A 27,819-nucleotide genomic window follows, 5' to 3' on the forward strand; every position below is an offset into this window, starting at 1 on the left:
AAGTTGCTCAAACAACAGCTCAATGGGGTTGAGATCTGTTGACTCAGCTGGCCACTCCATTACAGATAGAATACCAGCTGCCTGGGACAGGGAATGTCGTATGCACGATTCACCAGCATAAGCCATCTAGGAGATTTAGAGATAGCCGCCGAGGAGTGGAGGCGCCATCACTTGTATATTTGTTTCAGGGTGCCAACCTCCGCTGACAGGTAGGGGTTGGATGCAGGCAAATTGGTGCAGGGTGAACACAGCTAGCACAGCTGCTTGTATGGTGATTGATGGTTATATTTTTAGAGGAATTTATTAAAAGTTACATTTTATCTGATTAATCTTAAGTGGTATAGGGTTAATTTGTTAGCTTTCGAGAGTTTAATGGAACCAACAAATGTAATGCTCCAGATTCTCAACTATCTCAAAGGAAGGTCAGGTTTATAGGTTCCCTAATCAGCCAGACTGTTTTCAGCCGTGCTAACATACTTGCACAAGGGGTTGCAAGGGTATTCTAACCATCCATTAGCCTTCTTACACAGTTAGCAAACACAAAGTAACATAAGAACACTGGAGCGATGGTTGTTGGAAATAGGCCTCTATACACCTATGAAGATATTGCATTACACACCAGACATTTGCAGCTAGAATAGTCATTTACTAGATTAACAATGTATAGAGTGTATTTCTGAATCATTTAATGTTAGCTTCATTGGAAAAAACTGTGCTTTTCTTTCAAAAATAAGGAAATGTCTAAGTGACCCTAAACTTTTGAACGATAGTGTATAAAAATATTGAACAACATTGGGGACAGAACCTTGTGGTACCCCAATTGAAACACTCTTCCAATTGGATGTGCAACCATTTATTACCACTCATTGAGTACAGTCACTGAGCCAGTTATGAATCCACCTAACCGTAACCTTGTCAATCCCATACTTGGTCATTTTTTCAATAAGTTTATTATGAGATACTTTATCAAATGCTTTACTGAAGTCGAGATATACTATATCTACCACATTTTCCTTGATCCATCCAGTCAGTCATTCCATCATAGAAGGAAATTAGATTAGTTTAGTATAACTTGTTTGCTACAAACCCATGCTAGCTCTGGTTAATTACTACATTCTTATACAAGTATTTACATACATGCTTTTTAATAATTTGTTGAAAGATCTTTCCTGGTATAGAATGAAGTCTCACTGGTCTGTAATTTCCTGGCTCAATCTTCTTTCCTTTTTTTTGAAGATGGGGACAACATTTGCCCTTCTCCAATCTTTGGTGACTTATCCTGTTCTCCAGGATGTTTCCAAGATTCCGGCTAGTGGTTCTGCAATTTCCTCTGCTATCTGTTCCAGTACCCTAGGATGTAATTCAATCTTGACCAGGAGATTTAAATTAATTTAAATTATATAAGTGTTCCCTCACCATCTTGGTTTACAGAGAGTGTGGATTCTTTTAATCCTTCAATGGCACCATGAAAAATCAGCTGATCTTACAATTGCTTTCTTAGAGAATACAGATGCAAAATAGGAATTTAAAAGTTCGGCTTTTCAACATAATTTTTGACCATATACTGAGGATAATGTATGGAAAGGGAGACATGTTGCAGGGATATGGTGATTTTCACAGACACTGAAGGTGGAACTTTGCCTCTGTAAATAGGCATTAAATGGCTGCTCCAGGCAAGCATTTGATCCATGTGCTTCACAGCACTCTGTCAGCATTCTGCCACATAAAGGGACCGTGATATCATTACAGCACCCCCTAATTGTCCTTTTTGAAACTTAGGAGGACCCCTATTACCCAGGACCATTCATAGTCTATTCCTTTATTTACATTAATCTCCCCTGAGGAGTCCCCCCACTACAGGGTGATGAAAAACATAGGGAGGGTTTGTACAAGGACAGTTTTAGAGGAATAGGTCACACTTAGGCACTGTCCTTGTCAGGACCTGAGATATGTCATTGGGTATGGCAGGGAACGCAGTTTTACCTGTCTGATTTAATTTCACTTTTCTCCCTTCTGCATGATCTTCTAATGGTGAGATCCAACCATTTTTTAGTTGAGCATTGGTTAACTTAACACTTTAATGTCTGTATATGTCATGGCGAGATATTGGCTACCCATATTTTACTCTTGAATATTAAAAGTTATATTTTACCACTTAGATTGATTAGATCCTTGTACCTCTAATGGGTTTTGCTTATCTGAAAAGGCACCCTTCAAATATGAGAGACCTGGAGTAGTTTGCAAAAGAAGTGTGGTGAAAAAATCCAGTTGAGAGGTATAAGAAGCTTGTTGATGGTTATAGGAAGCGACTGATTGCAGTTCTATATTCTAGAGGGTGTGCAACCAAATAATAAGTTGAGGGTGTCAAGAATTTTGTCTGGCCCATTTTGGGGTTTTGTGTGAAACTTTGTCCCATTTGCCTTTTTTCTCTGGTTTTTTTGTGTTGTTCAAATACACACAAAAGGAAATAAACATGTATAACTAAACATGTGTAATTGCGATAATTTTCTGAAAGAAAAAGTTCTTTTTTTCTGCAACAATTTCAAGATTGCCAACATTTTGGCCATGACTGTATTAATATCTAGGTAATCTTGTGTCCTCTCCTCAGTTACAAGGGATTGTCATACGAAAAGATCCCCTGCCCTTATGCCCCATTAGGGAAGATCATAGGATCTTACTAAGACACTCCCAGACAAAACAGCTGATTGATGGGTTAAAGAAGTCACCTTCTATTTAAGAGGAACTTGTCTGTGAGGTTCTGGCTGCCATTTATTACATCAGATACATTTAAGAGTCTGCAATAAAAATATTATCAAAAAATACCCACATACAAAAAAAAAAACAAATAAAAAATGTATCAAGTCATAATTTTTGATTTTTACAATTTCTTAAAAATGTTTTGTTACCCATAAAAATGTTATGTCAAGTTTTATTATCAACAGGAAAGCAACTTTATTAAAGGGAGACTGTCACCCCTAAAATAGGCATTTAAACAGCCTAAACATTTATATAGGGGCCTAGCCCCTATTTAAAAAATACTAGGCTAGTAGAGCCTAACTTAAATCGACTTTTATTTGATATGCAAAATGAGGGCGCTTCAGTGCACCCTTGGTGTGGCCTATACTTTGGTGAACCGTTATGCCCTCCTATTTGCATAATAAAGTTGTTGCCTCACATTGATTGACTTGGCTCTAAGGCCCTAAGGCCCAAGTGAACATTGCATCTCCTGTCTGTACTTGCAAACTGACACTGGATGATCACAGCCATACACTCATAGTGTAGCAAGGGACAGACACAAACAGGCAGAAGCCACAGCACATCGCAGCCTTGTGTGCACACCCACACTGACACTATGAGCACAACGCCGCCATCATCCAGGCCACGCACCAGAGTGCCCTCATTTATATAACATTATGAAATTCAATATTTTCTATTATTATTATTATTATTTGCTTTACTCAGTTATATGGCGCCATTAATTCCACAGCGCTTTACAGACATCATCACTGATCCCATTGAAGGTTACAATCTAAATTCCCTAGAGAAAGCCATGCAAGCAAGGGGAAAACATGCAAACTTCTTGCAGATGTCTTCATTTATAGTGGCACTGAAGATAGAAAAGCTTTGAAGAAAAACCTTTTTTGCCCCATTCATGTCTGCATTTACCTCAGACACTGGGAAAATGCACCAATGTAAATGCCGATTGTACAGTCCAACCCTATATGCCTTACAGACGCGTTCATTGCTTATTGAGTCCCATTACAAAACACTACACAATACACTTTGTTCCAGAGTATTTTACAAAGTATCATACACATGTATTTTTTTGTTTTTCTTATAATTTCTTGAATGGCTTGTGTCACGGGGCTCTTTCAATCACTGCAATCAATCTGAGATGTTTTTGATTGAAAAAGCTTTTGATTTCAGTAAATATGACCTCTTAATGCTGCTGTTAGCATCATGCCGGGTCCCTGCCCTCACAGGCAGGGTCTCCCGTGTGTCACTTCACTCATCCGTGCTGCAGTCAGTTCTTCCCTTCCCCATGCTCTGCATGCTTCCAGCCGGTCATCTAGCCATGTCCTTAGGGCCAGCATGTGTGTACTCCCTCCCTCTTAAAGGGTCAGCGCGTGCACTTGCTATTTCCTCCCCAGCCAATAGCTGTGGGATATTATGTATATATTGATTCCTCCCCACTGGGGAGGTGCCTGGCAACCTTCCTATTTTGCTGTCTAAGTTGGGTAAAGTTGCATACCTGTCCCTGCCTGATGCACTCTGATGCAAATCCTGCCTGCTGCACTCTGATGCAAATCCTGCCTGCTGCACACTGATGCAAACTCTGTCTGCTGCACTCTGATGCAAACTCTATCTGCTGTATTCTAAGGCTACTTTCACACTAGCGTCGCACGACGCAATGCGTCGTGCCAACGTACCGACGCATGCTGTGAAAAAAAAGCACAACAGGGGCAGCGGATGCAGTTTAAAACGCATCTGCTACCCCATTGTACTGTCTGGGGAGGAGGGGGCGGAGTTCCGGCCGCGCATGCGCGGTCGGAAATGGCGGACATGACGCACAAAAAAAGGTTACATGTTTTTGTCCGCCAAAACATGACGCATCCGTCGCACGACGGTTGCAACGTGTGGCAATGCATCGCAATGCGTCGCTAATGCAAGCCTATGGAGAAAAAACGCATCCTGCAGGCAACTTTGCAGGATGCGTATTTTCTCCAAAACGACGCATTGCGACGTGCGTCGTACGCCGCTAGTGTGAAAGCACCCTAATACAAACTCTGCCAGCTGCTCCCTCCAGTCAGTCCTGTGGGTCCAGCTGTTGCATGTCCGTTGGTCTGTCCTTGAGTGTCACCTGGCATCCATCAGGAGCCAAGTCTAACCTCACCATCAGAGGCTCTAGTGAACAGTCTCTCCACGGTCCGTGGCACAGTGGTTTCACAAACCAGGTTGTGACAGTTGCAAACCCAACAAATGACCATATTCAGCTATTTACAACCTATAAAATGTTTGGAAACTGTTGTGCATAGTAATTTAGAACCGTGCATTTTACGTTTTTTAGTTTTGAAAGAAATACTGTTATCATGGGGAGGTTTGTCCAATAAAATGTGAGTTATACTCTGATGGTTGATGATAATTTCAACATTATACTTACTCATTTGCATAGACCATGTAGGAAATTCAGAGAAAAAACAGTATTTGCATAATAATTTGGAACGCGGTGTATACATTTTGTAGAATGCTTTTGTATTGGAAATAATAATATTGATATTTTCGGTAAGCATAGTTTTTTATTATAAAGGAGATAGACAACACACACACACATATGAGGCTTTTGTTTGCCAGGAGGTATTGAGTTAATCCCCTTACCTGTTTATGGTTAAAGGAAAAATTTTCTCATCTTCTATAGCAATGAAGTACCTATAATAACAAGGCAAAAGTGAACATTTAAATCCAAAAGAAAGAAAGAAATATTAAGAATTTTTTACAGTGTTTAATTTAACAATACCACTGCAGCCAACAAAGTTTTTAAAGGGAATTAGTATTACCTATTCTTAAATCAGTTTTTAACATTAAGGAACAACCATTGTTTATTTTTTTTCTCATAAATCAACAATGCATGTGAACATAAGAAAACTCTGTAGCATATCTTTATCACAGAAACCTTCTTTCTCTTCGTGAACTGATCATTCATTCTCAAAAATGCTCAATTCACAGGTAAAATCTGTATTCAGTGAAGACAGACTTTCCCATTACGTTGATAGGAGATGGCAGTTGGCTCTATGCAAATTACAGTACAATATCTGTCCGCCCCTAGCTTCTTCCCTCCTCACCCTATAGAATATTATAAGCATTAAAAGTTATCGCTTATCATAGTAATGGGAAGATCTGTCTTCACTGAATACAGACTTAACCCATACATTGAGAACGAATTATCAATCTGGGAAGAGAAAACAGTACATTCCTCCAATAAGATATATTACAAAGTTGCTTATTTCATGTGAACTACTGATTTATGAAATACAAATTAAAATTACATCTTCCCTTTAAATTTATTTTTTTTAAACATTTGCGTTTTTTTATTATTGATATCACAATCTATATTAACCCCTTCACCCCCGGAGCGTTTTTCGATTTTTCGGTTTTGTTTTTCGCTCCCCGCCTTCCCAGAGCCATAACTTTTTTATTTTTCCATCAATATGGCCATGTGAGGGCTTATTTTTTGCAGGACGAGATGTACTTTTGAACGATACCATTGGTTTTACCATGGCATGTAACAGAAAACAGGAAAAAAATTCCAAGTGCAATGAAATTGCAAATAAGTGCAATCTCACACTTGTTTTTTGTTTGGCTTTTTTCCTAGGTTCACCAAATGCTAAAACTAACTTGCCATTATGATTCTCCAGGTTATTACAAGTTTATAGACACCAAACATGTCTAGGTTCTCTTTTATCTAAGTGGTAAAAAAAAATCCAAAGTTTGCTTAAAAAAAAAAAAAAAAAAAAAAATTGCGCCATTTTCCGATATCCGTAGCGTCTCAAATTTTCGTGATCTGGGGTCGGATGAGGACTTATTTTTTGCGTGCCGAGCTGGCATTTTTAATGATACTATATTGGTGCAGATGCGTTCTTTTGATCGCCCGTTATTGCATTTTAATGCAATGTTGCGGTGACCAAAAAAACGTTATTTTGGCGTTTTGATTTATTTTCTCGCTACTCCATTTAGCGATCAGGTTTATTCTTTGTTTTTATTGATAGATCGGGCGATTCTGAACGCGGTGATACCAAATATGTGTAGGTTTGATTTTTTTTATTGTTTTATTTTGATTGGGGCGAAAGGGGGGTGATTTGAACTTTTATATATTTTTTATTTTTTTTATATTTTTAAGCACTTTTTTTAATTTTGGCATGCTTTAATAGCCTCCATAGGAGGCTAGAAGCATGCACTACACGACCGCCTCTGCTACATAGAGGTGAAGCACAGATCACCTCTATGTAGCAGAAATGCAGGGTTGCTTTGAACGCCGACCACAGGGTGGCGCTCAAAGCAATCGGCCATCAACAACCATAGAGGTCTTAAGGAGACCTCTGGTTGTTATGGCAATGCACCGATGACTCCCGATCATGTGACGGGTCAGCAGGGCGAGCACGTCCGGCCGGGAGCGCCAGTTAAGTGCCGCTGTCAGCGGCATTTAACTAGTTAATGGGCGCGGGCGGATCGTGATTCCACTCGCGCTCACTGTGCGCACATGTCAGCTGTACAAAACAGCTGACATGTCGCGGCTTTGAGGTGGGCTCACCGCCGGAGCCCACCTCAAAGCGGGGGTTCTGCCAGCTGATGTACTATTCCGTCAGCTGGCAGAAAGGGGATAAAACAAAGCTTGCAATTTTCTCACTAGAAAATCTAATTAACAGTTTAATGTTTATGGAGTCTGGGACAGATGTTTGTTGTGGTGGAGTTAAAGATCCGGCATGTCTGATTTTGGACTGACGATCCTTTTGTTCTTTAGAGATGCACATTGTCTCTTCAGAGAGGAAGAGGACTAGAACTCTAGTGCCACCTATTGGAAGTAGCAATCCTAACAGTCAATGTCAACCCTTTAATGAGCCTTGTCACATGACTTAGGATAAAAGCCAAACCAGAATTAAGCCTCCTCACCTCGACATGCTTAACATGTCACTCTCCGCAAGGAGAAACAATACTTCTTGGATCCCGTTCTTTAGAGATAAGCTGCCACCATAGATGACTGGCAGCTACTCTCTCATAAGGAACATAAGAACGCACAGAAGAGCAAGCGCTCCTATGTATGGGACAGTTAGTCGAGGTATTTGCCAGCCAAACATCAGCCGAACCATCGTTCGTCCAACAGATATCTAAGATATCTAACAAGTGTATGAGAGGCTTTAAACTCCTACTTCCTGTTGGCCACATGGCTAATAGCAAGAATACACTGATTTAGACCATACTTATCAGTGCAAAGCAGTGTCATAGCTACCAGGGTGGGGGAGCCCGGGCCAACCCAGAGCTACTACTACCCTTAACTATATTGGCATGCGCAGAATGCCAATATAGTTGAGTTCTGCAGTAGAGAGGGGAGACATGATCTCCCTTCACTACTACTCTTCATTCTGTAAAACCCAGGTTCCTTTAAGCATAAGTTCTACAGAATAGCAAGGCTACGTAGTGGCAGAGGTGCAGTTGTGTCAGAGTCCTGACATGGTGACTCTAACATCCTATGCAGGCACTATCATGATGACGACAATGCTGGAGGACTCGTCAGGATCCTGGATTAGGTGAGTATATCATGTTTTTTATCTTAAAACTTGTATGGTGACCGTGGGGGTATCATAAAGTGAGGGCCCCTCATACAGTGGGGAAAAGGGTCCTCAAACATTGTAGAGGCTACTGTGGAGGCCCTCCTACATAAAGGAGTACTGTTCTTGTGCCAAACAGCAGAAGCAGTAATAGGGACACATATGGCAGCAGCAGCTCAGTACTGGGTATCTGCAGGATGAGGAGTTAGTGCAGATTAGGAATAGATAAGGATGGTGCAAGAAATGTGGGAAGTCAAATATGTCTTTCTTGTAATCTCTGCAGCAGTGCAGCCAAGTCCTGCCTGGAAAAGTTATCATGTCGGTCTGAGTCAGATGGATGGAAAAGCTGGGAAAAGTGAAAGAACGTCAGCTGTAAGTCACCATCAATAATGCATCAATAACTGTACTGCAATATTTTATACGTTCAATAGGACTGGTAACTACCACTATACAGTCACCATATGGTGGTAATATCAATGTTTGTCTTTGTATAGAGATTTATTTTCAGCAACAGTGCAGTCATCTGGTGATGTTCCCCTATACACACCATTAGGGTGAGCCACCGTATTTGTACTCAGGGTTACCTGGTTAGGGGCTCAATCAGACGTTTGACCCCCCTGAGCTGAACCCCTAGCTAGAAGTGATGAGCACAAGTGCTCGTTACTCAAGTTTGCCGATATGATTGAGTCCCAGCCGCAGCATTTTTTGTGGCTGTTAGACAGCCACAAAACAAACTACCAGCTACTCCTCTGGTGCAAAGGTCATTGTAGCAGGAGGGTGAGGGTATAATCTGACTTTGCCTATTGTAAATGGGGGATCCTATTCCATTTACTGTGTATAGAGGTGTTACATTTCATTATGATCCTACCGATAATGGTAATGATTGCTGAAAAGTCTTCTGTTCAGTGTTAGAGTACCGTCTCACAGTGGCACTTTGGTCGCTACGACGGCACAATCCGTGACGCTCCAGCGTCGTTCCATTATCGCTCCAGCGTCGTAGACTGCGGTCACACTTCGCCATGCCCGGCGCTGGAGCGATAATTTCATGACGTATTTGCGATGTAGAAGCCATTGGTTACTGTGCGCACATCGTATACAATATCGTGCACACCTTTGTTACACGATGTGATCATGCTGCCACAGCGGGACACTTGACGACGAAAGAAAGTTTCAAACGATCTGCTACGACATACGATTCTCAGCGGGGTCCCTGATCGCAGTAGCGTGTCAGACACAGCGAGATTGTAAGTATATCGCTGGAACGTCACGGATCGTGCCGTCGTAGCGACCAATGTGCCACTGTGAGACGGTACCCTTAGTCTGCGTCTGTGATTTCTGATTTTTTTTCTCTGCACTAATAAAATTACCAAAAGGAAGATGTTCGGTGCCCTGGTTCCTGGCTTTCTCCAAACACAAGCACCCATTAGATGAAACATAAGACAATCTGTTTATTTTTTAAGTCACAGCGTATTGAGTATTTGTGAAAACTATGTCAATAAAATGTCAGAAAGGAAAAGTATTAAGTCTAGGTGAAAAACAGTTATCAGATTAAAAGTCAAATCAGTAGCTTAAAGGAGTTGCCTGGGTTAACGTACTGATGATCTTCCCTATGGATAGGTCATCAATATCTTATCCATGGGGTCGACACCCGACATTCCCACTCATTTGCTGTTATCTGCTCCAGCATCAGTTGGTTGTAATCAGTGTACATATCTACGCTGCTTCAGCTCTGTACCTGACTTACATCCGGATGGGCCGGAACAGATAATAGCCAATTAGTGGGGGCGTCAGACCACACCAACAGATATATGTCATTAATATGTTAGTTCTGGCTTTTCACTATCTTACACTACTTACACTATCCATAGACCAACTGTAGTGAATAGAGACATAACCAGAGGTAGAAACATCCACAGGCTGCACTGCTTGGCATCCATATCTGTAGAAAGAACATAATAATAATGTTATCATAATTCAAAGACATATTCTCTCTTTTTAAGTTGCAAAATATATATTTACCAATCTGATTTTTCATTATCAAAAATAAAACACTTGAGTGAAATGACTCCACATCTAGTATGGCGAACAACATCTTAAAAAAAGTTTTTTTTTTCTTATCTTATTAATTAAAAAAAAAACTTTGATATTTCTTTTTAATTTATTTGCATGCCGCAAATCCCTTCCTGTTGACAGCCCTTAAATCCTAACTCTGACAAGGGGCGTAACTATAAATGGTGCAGAGGTTGCAATCACACCATGGCCCTTGAAATTCCAATAGGTCCCTTTGTTCCATAAGAGAAGACTATTACTATTAAAGACTTGCGATAATCAAGGGCCCCAAGCATCAAGTTACGCCACTGACTCTAACCATAGCCTGCTGTCTTGTTAGAGGATGGGAACAGGCCAGTTGTATGATCAGCACAAATGGCACAAAAAATAACTCCACAGCATTATTTCAATTCTGCTCCTTTTTAGATACAGCGAATAGATACATTCTGGTTCATATTTCGTGGCTAAATCATGCCGAGCCAATACTGCTACATGGTTTATTAAGCCTCTTATCAGCGCTCTCTCAAGTAGTACATCCCAAATATAGATATCACATAGACACAGATACAGTTGTTTTGTATCGTGCAACATGAAATAGTGAAATATAAAATGTGGCACCTGGAGCAATTATTCATTCACATGAAACATAGATAGTTGAAGCACCAGAATATTCTGTGCAAAAGCCCTTACCAATCCCAGCTCAACAGATGAGGCAACAGTACTAAAATGCTATTATAGTGTATCTTCTGTTTCTAAAATTAAGCAGAAATCTACCATATTTCCAATGTAAATAGGGCCCGATACATCCAGACTGGCGTTGTTCATGCCTGTTTTGATGAGGCAATATGCTGGAGTCAGACACATCTGATTCATGAATGGGCATATGCTGGATGATTAAACATGTCTGTGAGCACCTCGCCATAAATCCTCTAACTCCAGCCCCTTCTGTAGTACTACTTGTGGCATAGCAAACATGGCTACTCTTCATGAATTTGATGAGCCAGTTGTGTCAAAGTTATGTGGCTCTTCAAAGCTTAGATAAATCGAGACCAAGGTGTAATACGCAATTCTGATTGTTCTGCTGAATGACCTAATTAAGTTGTGAAAAATACCAATAATTGATCATGTAAAAATGTCTCAGCTGATCAGCTAGAATTATTTAAATTCATTATTATAATACTTATATATGTATTGCATAATTAATTTCCATTGCTGTTAATTTTCATGAGAACTTCTGACACCGCTATCTGTGGTACACTGCAATATGTCTGCAGATCTGACAGGAATATGCTTTATTATCCAGCATGTAGAGCCATAGCAAAGTGCAGTAATCTCAGCATATTTGTATTTTACACATACAGCAGATGAGCCATTCAGCCATGGTCGTGTCCTACATAAGTCTGGCTGGGCTTTGTGATCACACCCAGACATGGTGTGAACCGTTCAGAATTTTCCATTATTTCTGCATCAATTTGACCTGAAACTACATAAAGTTTTCATAAAAGTTCTAGAAGTAGATAAAGAGAATAAAATCAAATAAATGAGTCAAAATATTGCACTTTATCATTCCTTTAATGACAAAACGGATTCAATATATCATGTCTATTAGTGGCAAACATATGGAAACCTTTAGGATTTACAGAAATTTGAAAGTGAAATTAGATTTTAGCATTTTCAATCAATGGGATGACACGCAGATGTAAGTAGGGACCTGTTTTATTTAACCCCTTAGTGACAGAGCCAATTTGGTACTTAATGACCAGGCCAATTTTTACAATTCTGACCACTGTCACTTTATGAGGTCATAACTCTGGAACGCTTCAACGGATCCTGCTGATTCTGAGACTGTTTTTTCGAGACATATTGTACTTCATGTTAGTGGTAACATTTCTTCGATATTACTTGCGATTATTTATGAAAAAAATGGAAATATGGCAAAAAAAATTAAAATTTAGCAATTTTCAAACTTTGGATTTTTATGCCCTTAAATCAGAGAGATATGTCACAAAAAATAGTTAATAAATAACATTTCCCACATGTCTACTTTACATAAGCACAATTTTGGAACCAACATTTTTTTTTGTTAGGGAGTTATAAGGGTTAAAAGTTGACCAGCAATTTCTCATTTTTACAACACCATTTTTTTTTTAGGGACCACATCACATTTGAAGTCATTTTGAGGGGTCAATATGATAGAAAATAACCAAGTGTGACACCATTCTAAAAACTGCACCCCTCAACGTGCTCAAAACCACATTCAAGAAGTTTATTAACCCTTTACGTGCTTCACAGGAACTGAAACAATGTGGAAGGCAAAAATGAACATTTAACTTTTTTTTGCAAACATTTTGCTTCAGAACCATTTTTTTTTATTTTCACAAGTGTAAAAGCAGAAATGTAACCATAAATGTTGTTGTGCAATTTCTCCTGAATACGCCGATACCCCATATCTGGGGGTAAACCACTGTTTGGGCGCACCGCAGAGCTTGGAAGAGAAGGAGCGCCGTTTGACTTTTTCAATGCAGAATTGGCTGGAATTGAGATCGGATGCCATGTCACGTTTAGAGAGCCCCTGATGTGCCTAAACAGTGGAAACCCCCCACAAGTGACCCCATTTTGGAAACTAGACCCCTTGAGGAACTTATCTAGATGTGTGGTGAGCACTTTGAGCCCCCAAGTGCTTCACAGAAGTTTATAAAGTAGAGCCGTGAAAATAAAAAATCGCATTTGTTTACACAAAAATGATCTTTTCGCCCACAAATTCTTATTTTCACAAGGGTAACAGGAGAAATTAGACCACAAAAGTTGTTGTGCAATTTCTCCTGAGTATGTTGATAACCCATATGTGGGGGTAAACCACTGTTTGGGCGCACCGCAGAGCTTGGAAGAGAAGGAGTGCCGTTTTACTTTTTCAATGTAGAATTGGCTGGAATTGAGATTGGACGCCATGTCGTATTTGGAGAGCCCCTGAGGTGCCTAAATAGTAGAAGCCCCCCACAAGTGACCCCATTTTGGAAACTAGACCCCTTAAGGAACTTAACTAGATGTGTGGTGAGCACTTTAAACCCCCAGGTGCTTCTCAGAAGTTTATAACGTAGAGCTGTGAAAATAAAAAATCGCATTTTTTCTACAAAAATGATATTTTTGCCCCAAAATTTTTATTTTCACAAGGGTAACAGGAGAAATTAGACCACAAAAGTTGTTGTGCAATTTCTCCTGAGTACATCGATACCCCATATGTGGGGGTAAACCACTGTTTGGGCGCACTGCAGAGCTTGGAAGAGAAGGAGTGCAGTTTTACTTTTTCGATGTAGAATTGGCTGGAATTGAGATCGGACGCCATGTCGCGTTTGGAGAGCCTCTGATGTGCCTAAACAGTGGAATCCCCCCACAAGTGACACCATTTTGGAAACTAGACCCCTTAAGGAACTTATCTAGATGTGTGGTGAGCACTTTAAACCCCCAGGTGCTTCACGGAAGGTTATAGCGTAGAGCCGTGAAAATAAAAAGTCGCATTTTTTTTTCAAAAATGATCTTTTTGCCCCAAAATTTTTATTTTGACAAGGGTAACAGGAGAAATTAGACCACAAAAGTTGTTGTGCAATTTCTCCTGAGTATGTCGATACCCCATATGTGGGGGTAAACCACTGTTTGGGCGCACCACAGAGCTTGGAAGAGAAGGAGTGCCGTTTTACTTTTTCAATGTAGAATTGGCTGGAATTGAGATCGGACACCATGTCGCGTTTGGAGAGCCCCTGATGTGCCTAAACAGTAGAAACCCCCCACAAGTGACCCCATTTTGGAAACTAGACCACTTAAGGAACTTATCTAGATGTGTGGTGAGCACTTTAAACCCCCAAGTTCTTCACAGAAATTTATAAAGTAGAGCCGTGAAAATAAAAAATCCTTTTTTTTTTCCTCAAAAATGATTTTTTAGCCTGCAATTTTTTATTTTCTCAAGGGTAACAGGAGAAATTGGACCCCAAAATTTATTGTGCATTTATGCTGAGTAGGCTGATACCCCATATGTTGGGGTAAACCACTGTTTGGGCTCATGGCAGAGCTCGGAAGGGAAGGAGCCCCGTTTTGGAATGCAGACTTTGATAGAATGGTCTGCGGGCGTTATATTGCGTTTGCAGGGCCCTTGATGTACCTAAACAGTAGAAACCCCCCACAAGTGACCCCATTTTGGAAACTAGACCCCCCAAGGAACTTATCTAGATGTGTGGTGAGAACTTTTAATGCCCAACTGCTTCACAGAAGTTTATAATGCAGAGTCGTGAAAATAAAAAATATTTTTTTTTTCCACAAAAAAGATTTTTTAGCCCCCAAGTTTTTATTTTCACAAGGGAACAAGAGAAATTAGACCCCAAGAGTTGTTGTCCAATTTGTCCTGAGTATACTGATACCCCATGTGTGGGGGGGGCGACTGTTTGGGCGCACGGCAGAGCTCGGAAGGGAAGGAGCGCCGTTTTGGAATTCAGACTTTGATAGAATGGTCTGCGGGCGTTATGTTGCATTTGCAGAGCCCCTGATGTGCCTAAACAGTAGAAACCCCCCACAAGTGACCCCATTTTGGAAACTAGACCCCCCAGGGAACTTATCTAGATGTGTGGTGAGAACTTTGAATGCCCAAGTGCTTCACAGAAGTTTATAATGCAGAGTCGTGAAAATAAAAATAAAACATTTTTTCCACAAAAAAGATTTGAGCCCCCAAATTTTTATTTTGACAAAGGTAACAAGAGAAGTTGGACCCCAAAAGTTGTTGTCCAATTTGTGCTGAGTACACTGATACCCCATGTGTGGTGGGGACCACTGTTTGAGCGCATGGCAGAGCTCGGAAGGGAAGGAACCCCATTTTGGAATGCAGACTTTGATAGAATGGTCTGCGGGCATTATGTTGCGTTTGCAGAGACCCTGATGTACCTAAACAGTAGAAACCCCCCACAAGTGACCCCATTTTGGAAACTAGAGCCCCCAAGGAACTTATCTAGATGTGTGGTGAGAACTTTGAATGCCCAAGTGCTTCACAGATGTTTATAATGCAGAGTTGTGAAAATAAAAAATATTTTTTTTTCCACAAAAAAGATTTTTTAGCCCCCAAGTTTTTATTTTCACAAGGGTAACAGGAGAAATTGGACCCCAAACGTTGTTGTCCAATTTATCCCGAGTACGCTGATGCCCCTTATGTGGGGGTAAACCACTGTTTGGGTGCACAGCAGAGCTCGAAAGGGAGGGAGCACCATTTGACTTTTTGAGCGCAAAATTGGCTGTGGTGTTTAGAGACCCCCTGATGTACCTAAACAGTGGAAACCCCCCAAATCTAACTCCAACCCTAACCCCAACACACCCCTAAGGCTTCTTTCACACTTCAGTTGTTTGGCATCAGTCAGCTCCGACATAGTGACGGATCCGTCACAATTGTTGAGAAAACGGTTCTAACGGATCCGTTTTTTTTGACGGATCCGTTACTTGGGGGTTGTCTGTGAAAAGTATCTACTTTTTGGAACATGCGCAATTGAAAAAGCGGATTGGGGCGACGGATCCGCCGAAATGACGGTAATGACGGATCCGTCGCCCATAGGCGGCCATTCTATGGAATGACGAATGCGATGGATCTGTCGCGAACCGCCATTTCGGCGCAGACAAAAAACGTTACAATGGCCGTCAATGTCTAGATGACGTCCGCCAAATCTCGACGGATCCGTCACATGGCGGATGGAACGGACGACCATCCGCCACAATCTGTCGCTAATGCATGTCTATGGGAAAATAGCGGAACCGTAAAAAAATGGCGGATCCGCTATTTGATAAAAATGGCGGTTTCAGACTGACGCCAAAAGACTGAAGTGTGAAAGAGGCCTAACCCTAATGCCAACCCGATCCATAATCCTAATCACAACCCTAAGGATAATCGCAACCCTAACCTCAAAACAACCATAACCCTAATCAGAACACTAAAGCCAACACACCCCTAATCCTAATCTCAACCCTAACCTCAAACCTAACCCTAATCCCAATACACCCCTAATCCCAACCCTACCCTTAACCCTAATCCCAAACCTAACCGTAATCCCAAACGTAACCCTAATGCCAACCCTAATCCAAATCCTAATCCCAACCCTAACCCTAACTTTAGCCCCAACTCTAACTATAGCCCTAACTTTAGCCCCAACCCTAACCCTAACGCTAAATTTAGCCCCAGCCCTAATCCTAAATTTAGCCCCAACCCTAACCCTAAATTTAGCTCCAACCCTAACCCTAAATTTAGCCCCAACCCTAGCCCTAACCCTAACCCTAGCCCTAACCCTAACCCTAGCCCTAACCCTAACCCTAATTTTAGCCCCAACTATTCTCTCCTGCCGGCCGGCAGATGGCAGCAGAGAGCGGGTGCACTGCGCATGCGCCCGCCATTTTCTTTTCATAGGAAGAAGCCGGCGGCCAGGAGAAGACACAGGAGGACCCAGGGACACTGGTAAGTATGATAGGGTCCCTGAATCCCCCTATTTCTCTGTCCTCTGATGTGCGATCACATCAGAGGACAGAAAATTACACATCACTTTTTTTTTTTTTTTGCTGTCGCCGGTAAACAGTTAATTACCGGCGATCGCAAAACAGGGGTCGGTAAAAACCGACCCCGATCATGTTCTTTGGGGTCTCGGCTACCCCCAGCAGCCGAGACCCCAAAGATCTCCCAGGTGCCGGCCGGCGGGTGCACTGCGCATGCGCCCGCCATTTTTAAGATGGTGGCGCCCATGGGGAGCCACGAGGAGCACCGGGGAGACAGGTGAGTATCGGGGGGGCATCCTGGGCGACCGGGGACCCCATTTCTCTGTCCTCCGATGTGCGATCACATCGGAGGACAGAGAAATTGAATGGGAAATCGCGTTTTGTTTTTTTTTTGCGATCGCCGGTAAACGGTTAATTACCGGCGATCGCAACTCGGGGGTCGGTAAAAAACCCCCGAATCATGTTCTCTGGGGTCTCGGCTACCCCCGGTAACCAAGACCCCAGACAAAATCTGACTCTGGGGGGCGCTATTCACTTTTTCCACAGCGCCGTTAATTAACGTCGCTGTGGTTTAAGTACCGCCGTTAAAAGGCGTATCGGCGGTCGTTAAGGGGTTAAAGAACATGATCTATCTAAGTCTGATCTTCACAGAATGTTTGTGCAAGCATATCATGGCACAAACAAAGGAGATTTCTGAGGACCTCAGAAGAAGAGTTGTTGATGCTCATCATACTGGAAATGGTTACAAAACTATGTCGAAAGAGTTTGGACTTTACCAATTCACAGACAGACAGAATGTGTACAAATTTCAGACCGTTATTCCCCTGCCCAGGAGCAAGTGATTGTCAGGACTCTGAACATTTTTTATTACCTTTTTGTGCATTACTGCCCTTTTTTTCCAAGATGGCGTCTTTGGTCTCATGTGCACTGTCTTCCTGCTATAAAACTCCACCCCAGCCTTCAGTCTGTGCTAGACTATTCTGCCTTGCATCCAGCTCCTGACCTCTGGTGACTCCCTGGCTATATACCTGCTCCTGTGAACCTGTGGGGTTATCCTGCTACTCTGCTCTAAGTTCCTGCTGCATACACCATTTCCAGTAATCCTCCTTCATCTGCTGCTCGTGTTTACTTCCATCTGCATTTGCTGGACAGGTAAGCTGTTGCTGCTCTGCAAGAACCTGAGACTATTACCCAGACCTCCCTGGTTGAGCTAAGATATTATTTGAACTGCCTTATAAGCATATCTATCTGTGTTTTGGACTAAGCAAGGACTTATTCGTGTCAAGTATCCTCAAGAATAATTGTGCTTCATAGACTTTCTGCGTGATTGCATTTTCCTCTGAAGTTTCCTATAGACTGCTGAGCTGCATTTGATATTTGCACCAAGTGTTGTGGACTTGAGTTTCTCTCTGCACCTGTTTGAATCACCGTGTGATAATATAGACTTTACCACTTATAAAACTGTGTCCTGTAGTTGTCTTGTTCCACGCAAAGAGTCTCCTGAGTTATCCCCTATAATTATTACAGGATACTCTAGCCAAAAAAAAAAGGAGACTGCTGGAACAATGACTGCAGAAAGCAGACTAGAGCAGGTGTTTTCCATAATTAGATCACTGCAGAAAGATGTGGAAGGTCTGCAAAAGAAGTTTGGAAGCTTTGAACACAATCAACAAGTGTTTGGACAGACTTTGCAGGACTTAAGCACCCGCATGGCAGCCCAGGAAAACAAACTTGCTGGCATAGACTCCCAGTATGGATGGGCTTTTCAGGACATAAGCACGCAAATAGCTGCATAAGCGACTTTTCCCTCTGGGCAACCGCCACCAGCTAGCCCACCTAAGTTGCCCCCATTCAGATTTAATGGTGATCGCGACAAATTTCGTGGCTTTGTGAATCAATGTATGCTATATTTTGATGTGCATGCTGACCGTTTTCCTAATGATAGATCCAAAGTATTGTGTGTAATAATGCTGCTGACCGCACGAGCACTCGCCTGGGCGAATCCGATGATTGAGTCTCGTGACCCACGGATAAATAACTTGGATGATTTCTTGGCCGCTATGGCATTAATGTTTGATGATCCTAATCGCCGTGCAACCGCTAAATCTGCTTTATTGTCTTTACGCCAGGCAAAACGTTCTATTATTGAATATGCTACTGAATTCAGGAGATTAGCGGTAGATACCAATTTGGACAGTTATGCACAATTGTATATTTTTAAAAGGGGTCTGTCTAGTATTGTAAAAGATGAGCTAGCCCGCTCTGAGTCACCACAAGAGCTAGATACATTTATACAGCATTGTGTGCGCATAGACATTCGCCTTACTGAGCGTAGGCAGGAGAAATTTGCTGCATATAACCGTGTGTCTAACTTTTCCCTTCCTTCCAAAGAGCCTGCAGGTAAAACCTCTCGGGAGGTGGAGGAGGTGCCCATGCAAATTGATTCCGTTCAGAGGCGCAAGATCAATGAGCGCCGGGAGCATCGCCTTCGTGAAAGTCTATGTTTCTACTGCAGCCAGTCTGACCACTTCTTGATCAATTGTCCTAAGTGTCCTAGACAGCCTAACAAGGTGCTAGCAGCAGTAGGGGAGTATGACAACTGTGATGATGAATCTGACATCTGTGAGTGTAGCCTGCCTTTAAACGCTGTATTCCATTCACTTTCTATGACTTCACCCCCCAAGGAGCTTAAGGAAAAGAACTCTCACTGTTCTCTCCCTATTAAGATCCTGTGTTCAGGACAGTGGATTTCCAGTGCAGCTATGATTGACTCTGGTGCAGGTGGCAATTTCATGGATATCGCATTTGCCAAGGAACATGGTATTGAAATTCAGCAAAGAGCCTCTCCAATTACCATGGAAACAGTGGATGGGTCACCTTTAATCTCTGGGCCTGTGGATCAGGAGACCGTACCCCTTAAAATTTTGTTGGAGCCTAATCATCAGGAGCAACTTTCTTTCTTGCTAATTTCTTCTCCTCATTTTCCTGTGATTTTAGGCATCCCTTGGTTGCGTTCTCAGAACCCAATTATCAACTGGGAGACCAAGGAGATTATCTTTCCAACAAGGAGCAACTCAGCGTTAACAGAAGCTGTCCCTGAGTCCACGGCTACGGAACCACATGTACAGGTATTTTCTTTACCTCCAGCATATAAAGAGTTCTCTGACATCTGTGACAAGAAGAATGCAGATCAGCTTCCTCCACACAGGCATTATGACTGACACATTGAGTTGCTTCCTGGGGCAGCTATTTCTTTTGGTAAAGTATACCCTTTGGCGGCACCTGAGCTTCAAGCCTTAAAGGAGTATATTGATGAAAATCTGGCCAAAGGCTTCATACGTCCTTCTTCCTCACCAGCAGGGGCACCTATCTTTTTTGTAAAGAAGAAGGATGGGACCTTGAGACCCTGTGTTGACTATCGGGAACTCAATAAAGTAACCATACGAAACCGTTACCCTTTGCCTCTGATTCCCAAATTACTGGAAAGAGTCCGCCATGCTAAGGTGTTCTCTAAACTGGATCTTCGTGGGGCTTATAATTTGGTGCATATTCGTCCAGGGGATGAGTGGAAGACAGCATTCAGATGCCGGTATGGACACATTGAATATCTTGTGATGACCTTCGGGCTTTGTAATGCCCCTGCAACGTTTCAACACCTTGCTAATGACATTTTCAGAGATTTGTTGGACCAGTTTGTAGTGATCTATTTGGACAATATACTAATCTTTTCTGACTCTCTACAGGAACATGAAGAACATGTCAAAACTGTTTTAAGACGTCTGAAAGAGAACCATCTGTATATTAAGAAGGAGAAATGCGAGTTCCATCGTTCTGAGATACAGTTCTTAGGTTATATCATCTCTCCCCAGGGGCTGAACATGGAATCTGGTAAGATTCAGGCTATCCTTGACTGGCTGGTACCCAAGAACCTTAAGGAGGTCCAACGTTTTATTGGTTTTGCAAATTTCTACAGACGCTTCATTCGAAATTTTTCTGATATTGTCCGTCCCATTACTTCCTTGACAAAGAAGGAAAAGCCCTTTAAGTGGTCATCACAGGCTCAAGAAGCTTTTGATCGGCTTAAGATCTGTTTCACCTCAGCACCGCTGTTGATACACCCAGATCCAACACTTTCTTTCATTGTGGAGGTGGACGCTTCTGATAATGCTTTGGGGGCTATTCTCTCCCAAAGAACTGGATAGAAGGGTCTGCTACATCCTTGTGCTTTCTTTTCCCATAGACTAACCTCAGCAGAGAATTACGACGTGGGAGACAAGGAATTGCTGGCTATTATTGCGGCTTTCAAAGAATGGAGGCATCATCTTCAAGGAGCTGCACAACAGATCATAGTGCTAACTGACCATCGCAATTTAGAGTTTCTTAGATCCGCTAGATGTCTTTCTCCTCGTCAGGCTCATTGGCACTTATTTTTAAATCAATTTAACTTTGTTATCTCGTACCGTCCAGGTTCTCGTAATGGGAAGGCTGATGCTTTATCCCGAATCCATGCTGCGGATTCCGTACCTGGAGCCCCATCCAAGACCATTCTATCTGATGCCAATTTCATCGGAGTTATCCACGATCAGGACTTGTGGAAGGAGTGCAGGGAGGCCTATGATGGTGATGTATTTCTGGCCAACCCACCTGTGGATATTAATCTTGTCTTTAAGGGTGGCATGTGGTTCAGAGATCGACGTATCTACGTCTCTGAGGTCATCCATCTGCAGATCCTCAAGTTGGTACATGACTCCAAGTTGGCTGGTCACAGGGGGGTACAGAAGACACAAGAGTTCCTGAGCCGATTCTTCTGGTGGCCAACTTGCCTGAAGGATACCAAGGACTATGTTCTCTCTCACTTTTTGGAAGTGCATCTGAACAGCAAGGTGGATTGCTGTTGAGGGGAGATAGAGAGAAAAAAAAAAAAATCTATAAATCTTCAGCACAGCGAGTGTGAGCGAGCTGAGTGTGACCTGAGCGTAAGTGTGAACGGCGGTAAGTGTGTGACTTGTGATTCAGTGAAGAGGTATTTGGAAGGCCTTTAACAAATACCTGTGTGAATTGGAGTGAGTTGCTGAATTGGGAGTAGCTATATTCATAAGGAGTTAACTTAGGGTGGGGGCTCATAATTAAGGGGATATAAGGGGCAGCTGTTTGGGGCTCAAGTCCTTTTTGGAAGTGCATCTGAACAGCAAGGTGGATTGCTGTTGAGGGGAGATAGAGAGAAAAAAAAATAAAAATCTATAAATCTTCAGCACAGCGAGTGTGAGCGAGCTGAGTGTGACCTGAGCGTAAGTGTGAACGGCGGTAAGTGTGTGACTTGTGATTCAGTGACTTTGGAATCAGGGAGTTTCCAAGGGAGGAATTGCTTCTGTTTTTTTTTTTTGGTTTAATTAATACTTTGTATTTATTTTTAATTAACGTTTCTGTGTGGTGCAATCCCCATTAGGAAATGTGCTCCACAATTGTTAATGCCATCCGGTGTACATCTTGCCACATGTATGCAGTCCTTGACCAGCCGGTCGAGGGTGCATACTGCTGTGCGAGATGTGAGCACATTGTGCATTTGGAAACCCAGATACTGGATCTAAATGTGCAGCTGGCAACACTGAGATCCATAGACAATATGGAGAGGAGTCTTCTGCTCACAGAGCAGACGCTCAATGGGATAGATGAGGAGGGGGATGGTAGGATGGAGCTGCAGGACAGTGTGGCAGTTAGCTGGGTGACAGATAGAAGGCGGGGTAGAGGGAAGAGTGCCAGGGAGGCTAGTCCTGATCTGGCACACCCCAATAAGTTTGCTAAGTTGGCAGATGAGGGGGGTGCCAGTACAGGGGTAGCACTGCTGCAGCCAGGCATGTCCTCTGAAAGCCGGAGGAGTGACTGCTCCAGTAAGGAGGGAAAAAGGAGAGCAGGGCAGGCCAGACAGGTGCTGGTAGTGGGGGACTCAATTATTAGGGGAACAGATAGGGCAATCTGTCACAAAGACAGGGATCGTCGGACGGTGTGCTGCCTGCCTGGCGCTCGAGTCCGACACATCGCTGATCGGGTGGACAGATTACTGGGAGGGGCTGGTGAGGACCCAGCGGTCATGGTGCACATTGGCACAAATGACAAAGTTAGAGGTAGGTGGAAGGTCCTTAAAGATGATTTCAGGGAATTAGGCTGCAAGCTGAAAGCAAGGACCTCCAACGTGGTATTTTCCGAAATACTGCCTGTACCTGTCATTATTATGGGGGACTTCAACTACCCTGAAATAGATTGGGGAACAGAAACCTGCAGTTCCAGCAAAGGTAATCGGTTTTTGACAACTATGAGAGACAATTACCTTTCACAACTGGTTCAGGACCCAACAAGGAGGGGGGCACTGCTAGACCTAATATTAACCAACAGGCCAGACCGCATATCAAATATAAGGGTTGGGGGTCACTTGGGGAATAGTGATCACAAAATAATAAGTTTTCATGTAACCTTTAATAAGATGGGTAGTAGGGGGGTGACAAGGACACTAAACTTCAGGAGGGCAAATTTCCAACGGATGAGAGAGGATCTTGGTGCAATTAACTGGGACGATATCCTGAGACACAAAAATACACAAAGAAAATGGGAGACATTTATTAGCATCCTGGATAGGACCTGTGCACAGTATATACCGTATGGGAATAAACATACTAGAAATAGGAGGAAACCAATATGGCTAAATAGAGCTGTAAGGGGCGCAATAAGGGACAAAAAGAAAGCATTTAGAGAATTAAAGGAAGTAGGTAGTGAGGAGGCATTAAATAAATACAGAAAATTAAATACATTCTGTAAAAAGCAAATCAAGGCAGCAAAGATTGAGACCGAGAGACTCATTGCCAGAGAGAGTAAAAATAATCCCAAAATATTCTTTAACTATATAAATAGTAAGAAACTAAAAAATGACAGTGTTGGCCCCCTTAAAAATAGTCTGGGTGAAATGGTGGATGAGGATGAGGAAAAAGCCAATATGCTAAATGACTTTTTTTCATCAGTATTTACAAAAGAAAATCCCATGGCAGACAAAATGACTAGTGATAAAAATTCCCCATTAAATGTCACCTGCTTAACCCAGCAGGAAGTACAGCGGCGTCTAAAAATAACTAAAATTGACAAATCTCCGGGCCCGGATGGGATACACCCCCGAGTACTGCAGGAACTAAGTACAGTCATTGATAGACCATTATTTTTAATCTTTAAAGACTCCATAATAACAGGGTCTGTACCACAGGACTGGCGTATAGCAAATGTGGTGCCAATATTAAAAAAAGGGGCAAAAACTGAACTCGGTAATTATAGGCCAGTAAGTTTAACCTCTACTGTGGGTAAAATCCTGGAGGGCATTCTAAGGGATGCTATGCTGGAGTATCTGAAGAGGAATAACCTCATGACCCAGTATCAGCACGGGTTTACTAGGGACCGTTCATGTCAGACTAATTTGATCAGCTTCTATGAAGAGGTAAGTTCAGGACTGGACCAAGGGAACCCAGTGGACATAGTATATATGGACTTTTCCAAAGCTTTTGATACGGTGCCACACAAAAGGTTGTTACATAAAATGAGAGTAATGGGGATAGGGGAAAATATGTGTAAGTGGGTTGAGAGCTGGCTCAGGGATAGGAAACAAAGGGTGGTTATTAATGGAGCACACTCGGACTGGGTCACGGGTAGCAGTGGGGTACCACAGGGGTCAGTATTGGGCCCTCTTCTTTTTAACATATTTATTAATGACCTTGTAGGGGGCATTCAGAGTAGAATTTCAATATTTGCAGATGACACTAAACTCTGCAGGGTAATCAATACAGGGGAGGACAATTTTATATTACAGGATGATTTATGTAAACTAGAAGCTTGGGCTGATAAATGGCAAATGAGCTTTAATGGGGATAAATGTAAGGTCATGCACTTGGGTAGAAGTAATAAGATGTATAACTATGTGCTTAATTCTAAAACTCTGGGCAAAACCGTCAATGAAAAAGACCTGGGTGTATGGGTGGATGACAAACTCATATTCAGTGGCCAGTGTCAGGCAGCTGCTACAAAGGCAAATAAAATAATGGGATGTATTAAAAGAGGCATAGATGCTCATGAGGAGAACATAATTTTACCTCTATACAAGTCACTAGTTCGACCACACTTAGAATACTGTGCACAGTTCTGGTCTCCGGTGTATAAGAAAGACATAGCTGAACTGGAGCGGGTGCAGAGAAGAGCGACCAAGGTTATTAGAGGACTGAGGGGTCTGCAATACCAAGATAGGTTATTACACTTGGGGCTATTTAGTTTGGAAAAACGAAGACTAAGGGGTGATCTTATGTTAATGTATAAATATATGAGGGGACAGTACAAAGACCTTTCTGATGATCTTTTTAATCATAGACCTGAGACAGGGACAAGGGGGCATCCTCTACGTCTGGAGGAAAGAAGGTTTAAGCATAATAACAGACGCGGATTCTTTACTGTAAGAGCAGTGAGACTATGGAACTCTCTGCCGTATGATGTTGTAATGAGTGATTCATTAATTAAATTTAAGAGGGGACTGGATACCTTTCTGGAAAAGTATAATGTTACAGGGTATATACACTAGATTCCTTGATAAGGCGTTGATCCAGGGAACTAGTCTGATTGCCGTATGTGGAGTCGGGAAGGAATTTTTTTCCCCATGGTGGAGTTACTCTTTGCCACATGGGGTTTTTTTGCCTTCCCCTGGATCAACATGTTAGGGCATGTTAGGTTAGGCTATGGGTTGAACTAGATGGACTTACAGTCTTCCTTCAACCTTAATAACTATGTAACTATGTAACTATGTAACTATGTGCTCGTTACAAGACTCCTCATGTGGCACCTACGGGTCTTCTACAACCATTACCTGTTCCGTCCCGCCCTTGGGGGTCTATATCAATGGACTTTATTGTGGAGCTGCCTACATCAGGGGGCATGAATACAATCATGGTGGTAGTTGATCGCCTGACTAAAGCTGCTCATTTTGTTCTGTGCACCGGCCTCCCCTCAGCTAAAGATACAGTGAACTTGGTTATACAGAATGTCTTTCGGTTGCATGGGGTTCCGGATGAGATCATCTCTGACCGTGGAGTGCAGTTCACTTCAAGATTCTGGAAGGGGTTTTGCTCTGCACTCAATATTAATGTCTGTCTCTCTTCTGCTTACCATCCCCAGACAAATGGTCAGACTGAGTGTACCTTTCAAGTATCGGAAGGTATCGCTCAACACTAGTTAAGAAGAATATAGTTAGTTTTGGAATGGCCAAGTCAAAGTCCTGACCTTAATCCTATAGAAATTTTGTGGCAAGATCTGAAGAGAGCAGTTTATGAGAGATAACCACAACATAACAGAATTGAAGCTGTTTTGTAGAGAGGCATGAGCTAAAATTCCTCCAAGATGATGTGCTGGACTAATGAACAATTGTTGGCAATGTTTAGATGCAATTATTCCAATACAGGGGATCATGGCAGATTACTGAAAGCAAAGGTTCACTTTTTTGCCATTCACAGACATGATATTGGATCATTCTCCTCAATAATGTAATGATAAAGTCTAATATTTTTTACTCATGTGTTTGATTTGATTATCTACTTTAAGGACTTGTGTGAAAATCTGATGTATTTTTAAGTCCCTGCAGACTGGGTCCTCCCTCCTTATGTACCTGTATGCCTTGTTTTTTTTGCTCATGTTTAATTGTATTTGTCTATATTTGCGCCCTTTTCACATGTAAAGCGCCATGGAATAAACGGCGCTATAAAAATGAATAATAATAATAAAAGTCAAATTTATTAAAAAAAAAGAAAATTCTGAAGGGATCACAAACTTTCAAGCACCACTGTAAACATGATATACTTTCATTTGCTCTTCTTAGTTAATCTGAGCTACTTTTACCAACTACTGATTTAAATTTAATTTAATTGACCCGTAGAAGTGCAACAGCGCGAAACGGCCGTCGTCACTCGTACACTTTATCTCCTATTCTCCAGTTGAAGAGGTTTTAACCGTTTTTCAATAAAGGATGGATTTTCAAGACTGGTGAGTGCCACCAACCTCTTTCTTTATACAAGGACTGATTTAATTTTGCCTACAGCTTAGGTGGCAAGACCCTGCCTTAGTATACAGGTCGTTGCTATTTTGGGGTTCCAGTAAATAGACATCCAGCTCTAAAGTAGAGTTTCTATTACATGATTTAGACATTGCTATATCAAAATCCACTATACATCTCTACTATTCTGTGGTTTCAGCATTGCTAAATAAAGCTTCACTGTACAACTCTGCTATTCCATGGTTCCATCACTGCTACATCAAGCTTTGCTGTACAACTATGATACGTTACTAAATTAGCTTAGCTGCATTGAGCCTCTGTTGCAAAATCAGCTGTTACACTGGTTCCTCATCACTGAGCCATCTCCGCTACATCACTGTTTCAGCTCTGTTGCCTTTTTTCCACTTCAACTACAACATTTGTCATTATTTCAGCTCAGCTACATCTGCCACTATTGTTCTATTAGAAATACTGAAAAAGAACATTTTCACACAAAGCTGATGTGTATGTATAAAGTGATGGATTTGCTAAAAAAGTCTCCTAGTTCTGCATAATTTGCAACAGACTAGAGCACCGCCTATTTACTGACTGCTACAAGAAAAATACATTAGCCTGTATTAGAGTCTATTTTAATTATGGAAGCATGATTATTTGCAATAGGCACAACTATTATCTAACATGTGACTAACACTGGATGGAATATGTAGAAATATAAAATGACATACATGGTAGAGATAGTAATACCTAATAATCTATCAGCCACGATGAGTAGGAGAGCTGACAAAAAGATATAAAAAATGAGGCAGCAAATAAAGGATGGGAGGCACAATGAGTGAATTATGGCATCTCAAATTAGACACAAGCGATGCATTATGC

General features: G+C 42.0%; 1 protein-coding gene across 1 annotated transcript in view; it reads right to left on the reverse strand.

Annotated features, from left to right (window-relative positions):
* The window catches only part of TMEM150C (transmembrane protein 150C), a 313,387-nt gene that overhangs the window by 25,666 nt on the left and 259,902 nt on the right, over positions 1-27,819 (reverse strand). The window contains exons 3-4 of the mRNA XM_077274713.1: positions 10,179-10,260; positions 5,377-5,427 (exon numbers count right to left, since the gene is read on the reverse strand). Coding sequence (XP_077130828.1) covers positions 5,377-5,427; positions 10,179-10,258 — 131 coding nt within the window. The 5' untranslated portion in view covers positions 10,259-10,260. The remainder of the gene's footprint in view (positions 1-5,376; positions 5,428-10,178; positions 10,261-27,819) is intronic.

Source organism: Ranitomeya variabilis, chromosome 1 (assembly GCF_051348905.1).
Source record: "Ranitomeya variabilis isolate aRanVar5 chromosome 1, aRanVar5.hap1, whole genome shotgun sequence".
Classification (NCBI taxonomy): Eukaryota; Metazoa; Chordata; class Amphibia; order Anura; family Dendrobatidae; genus Ranitomeya; species Ranitomeya variabilis.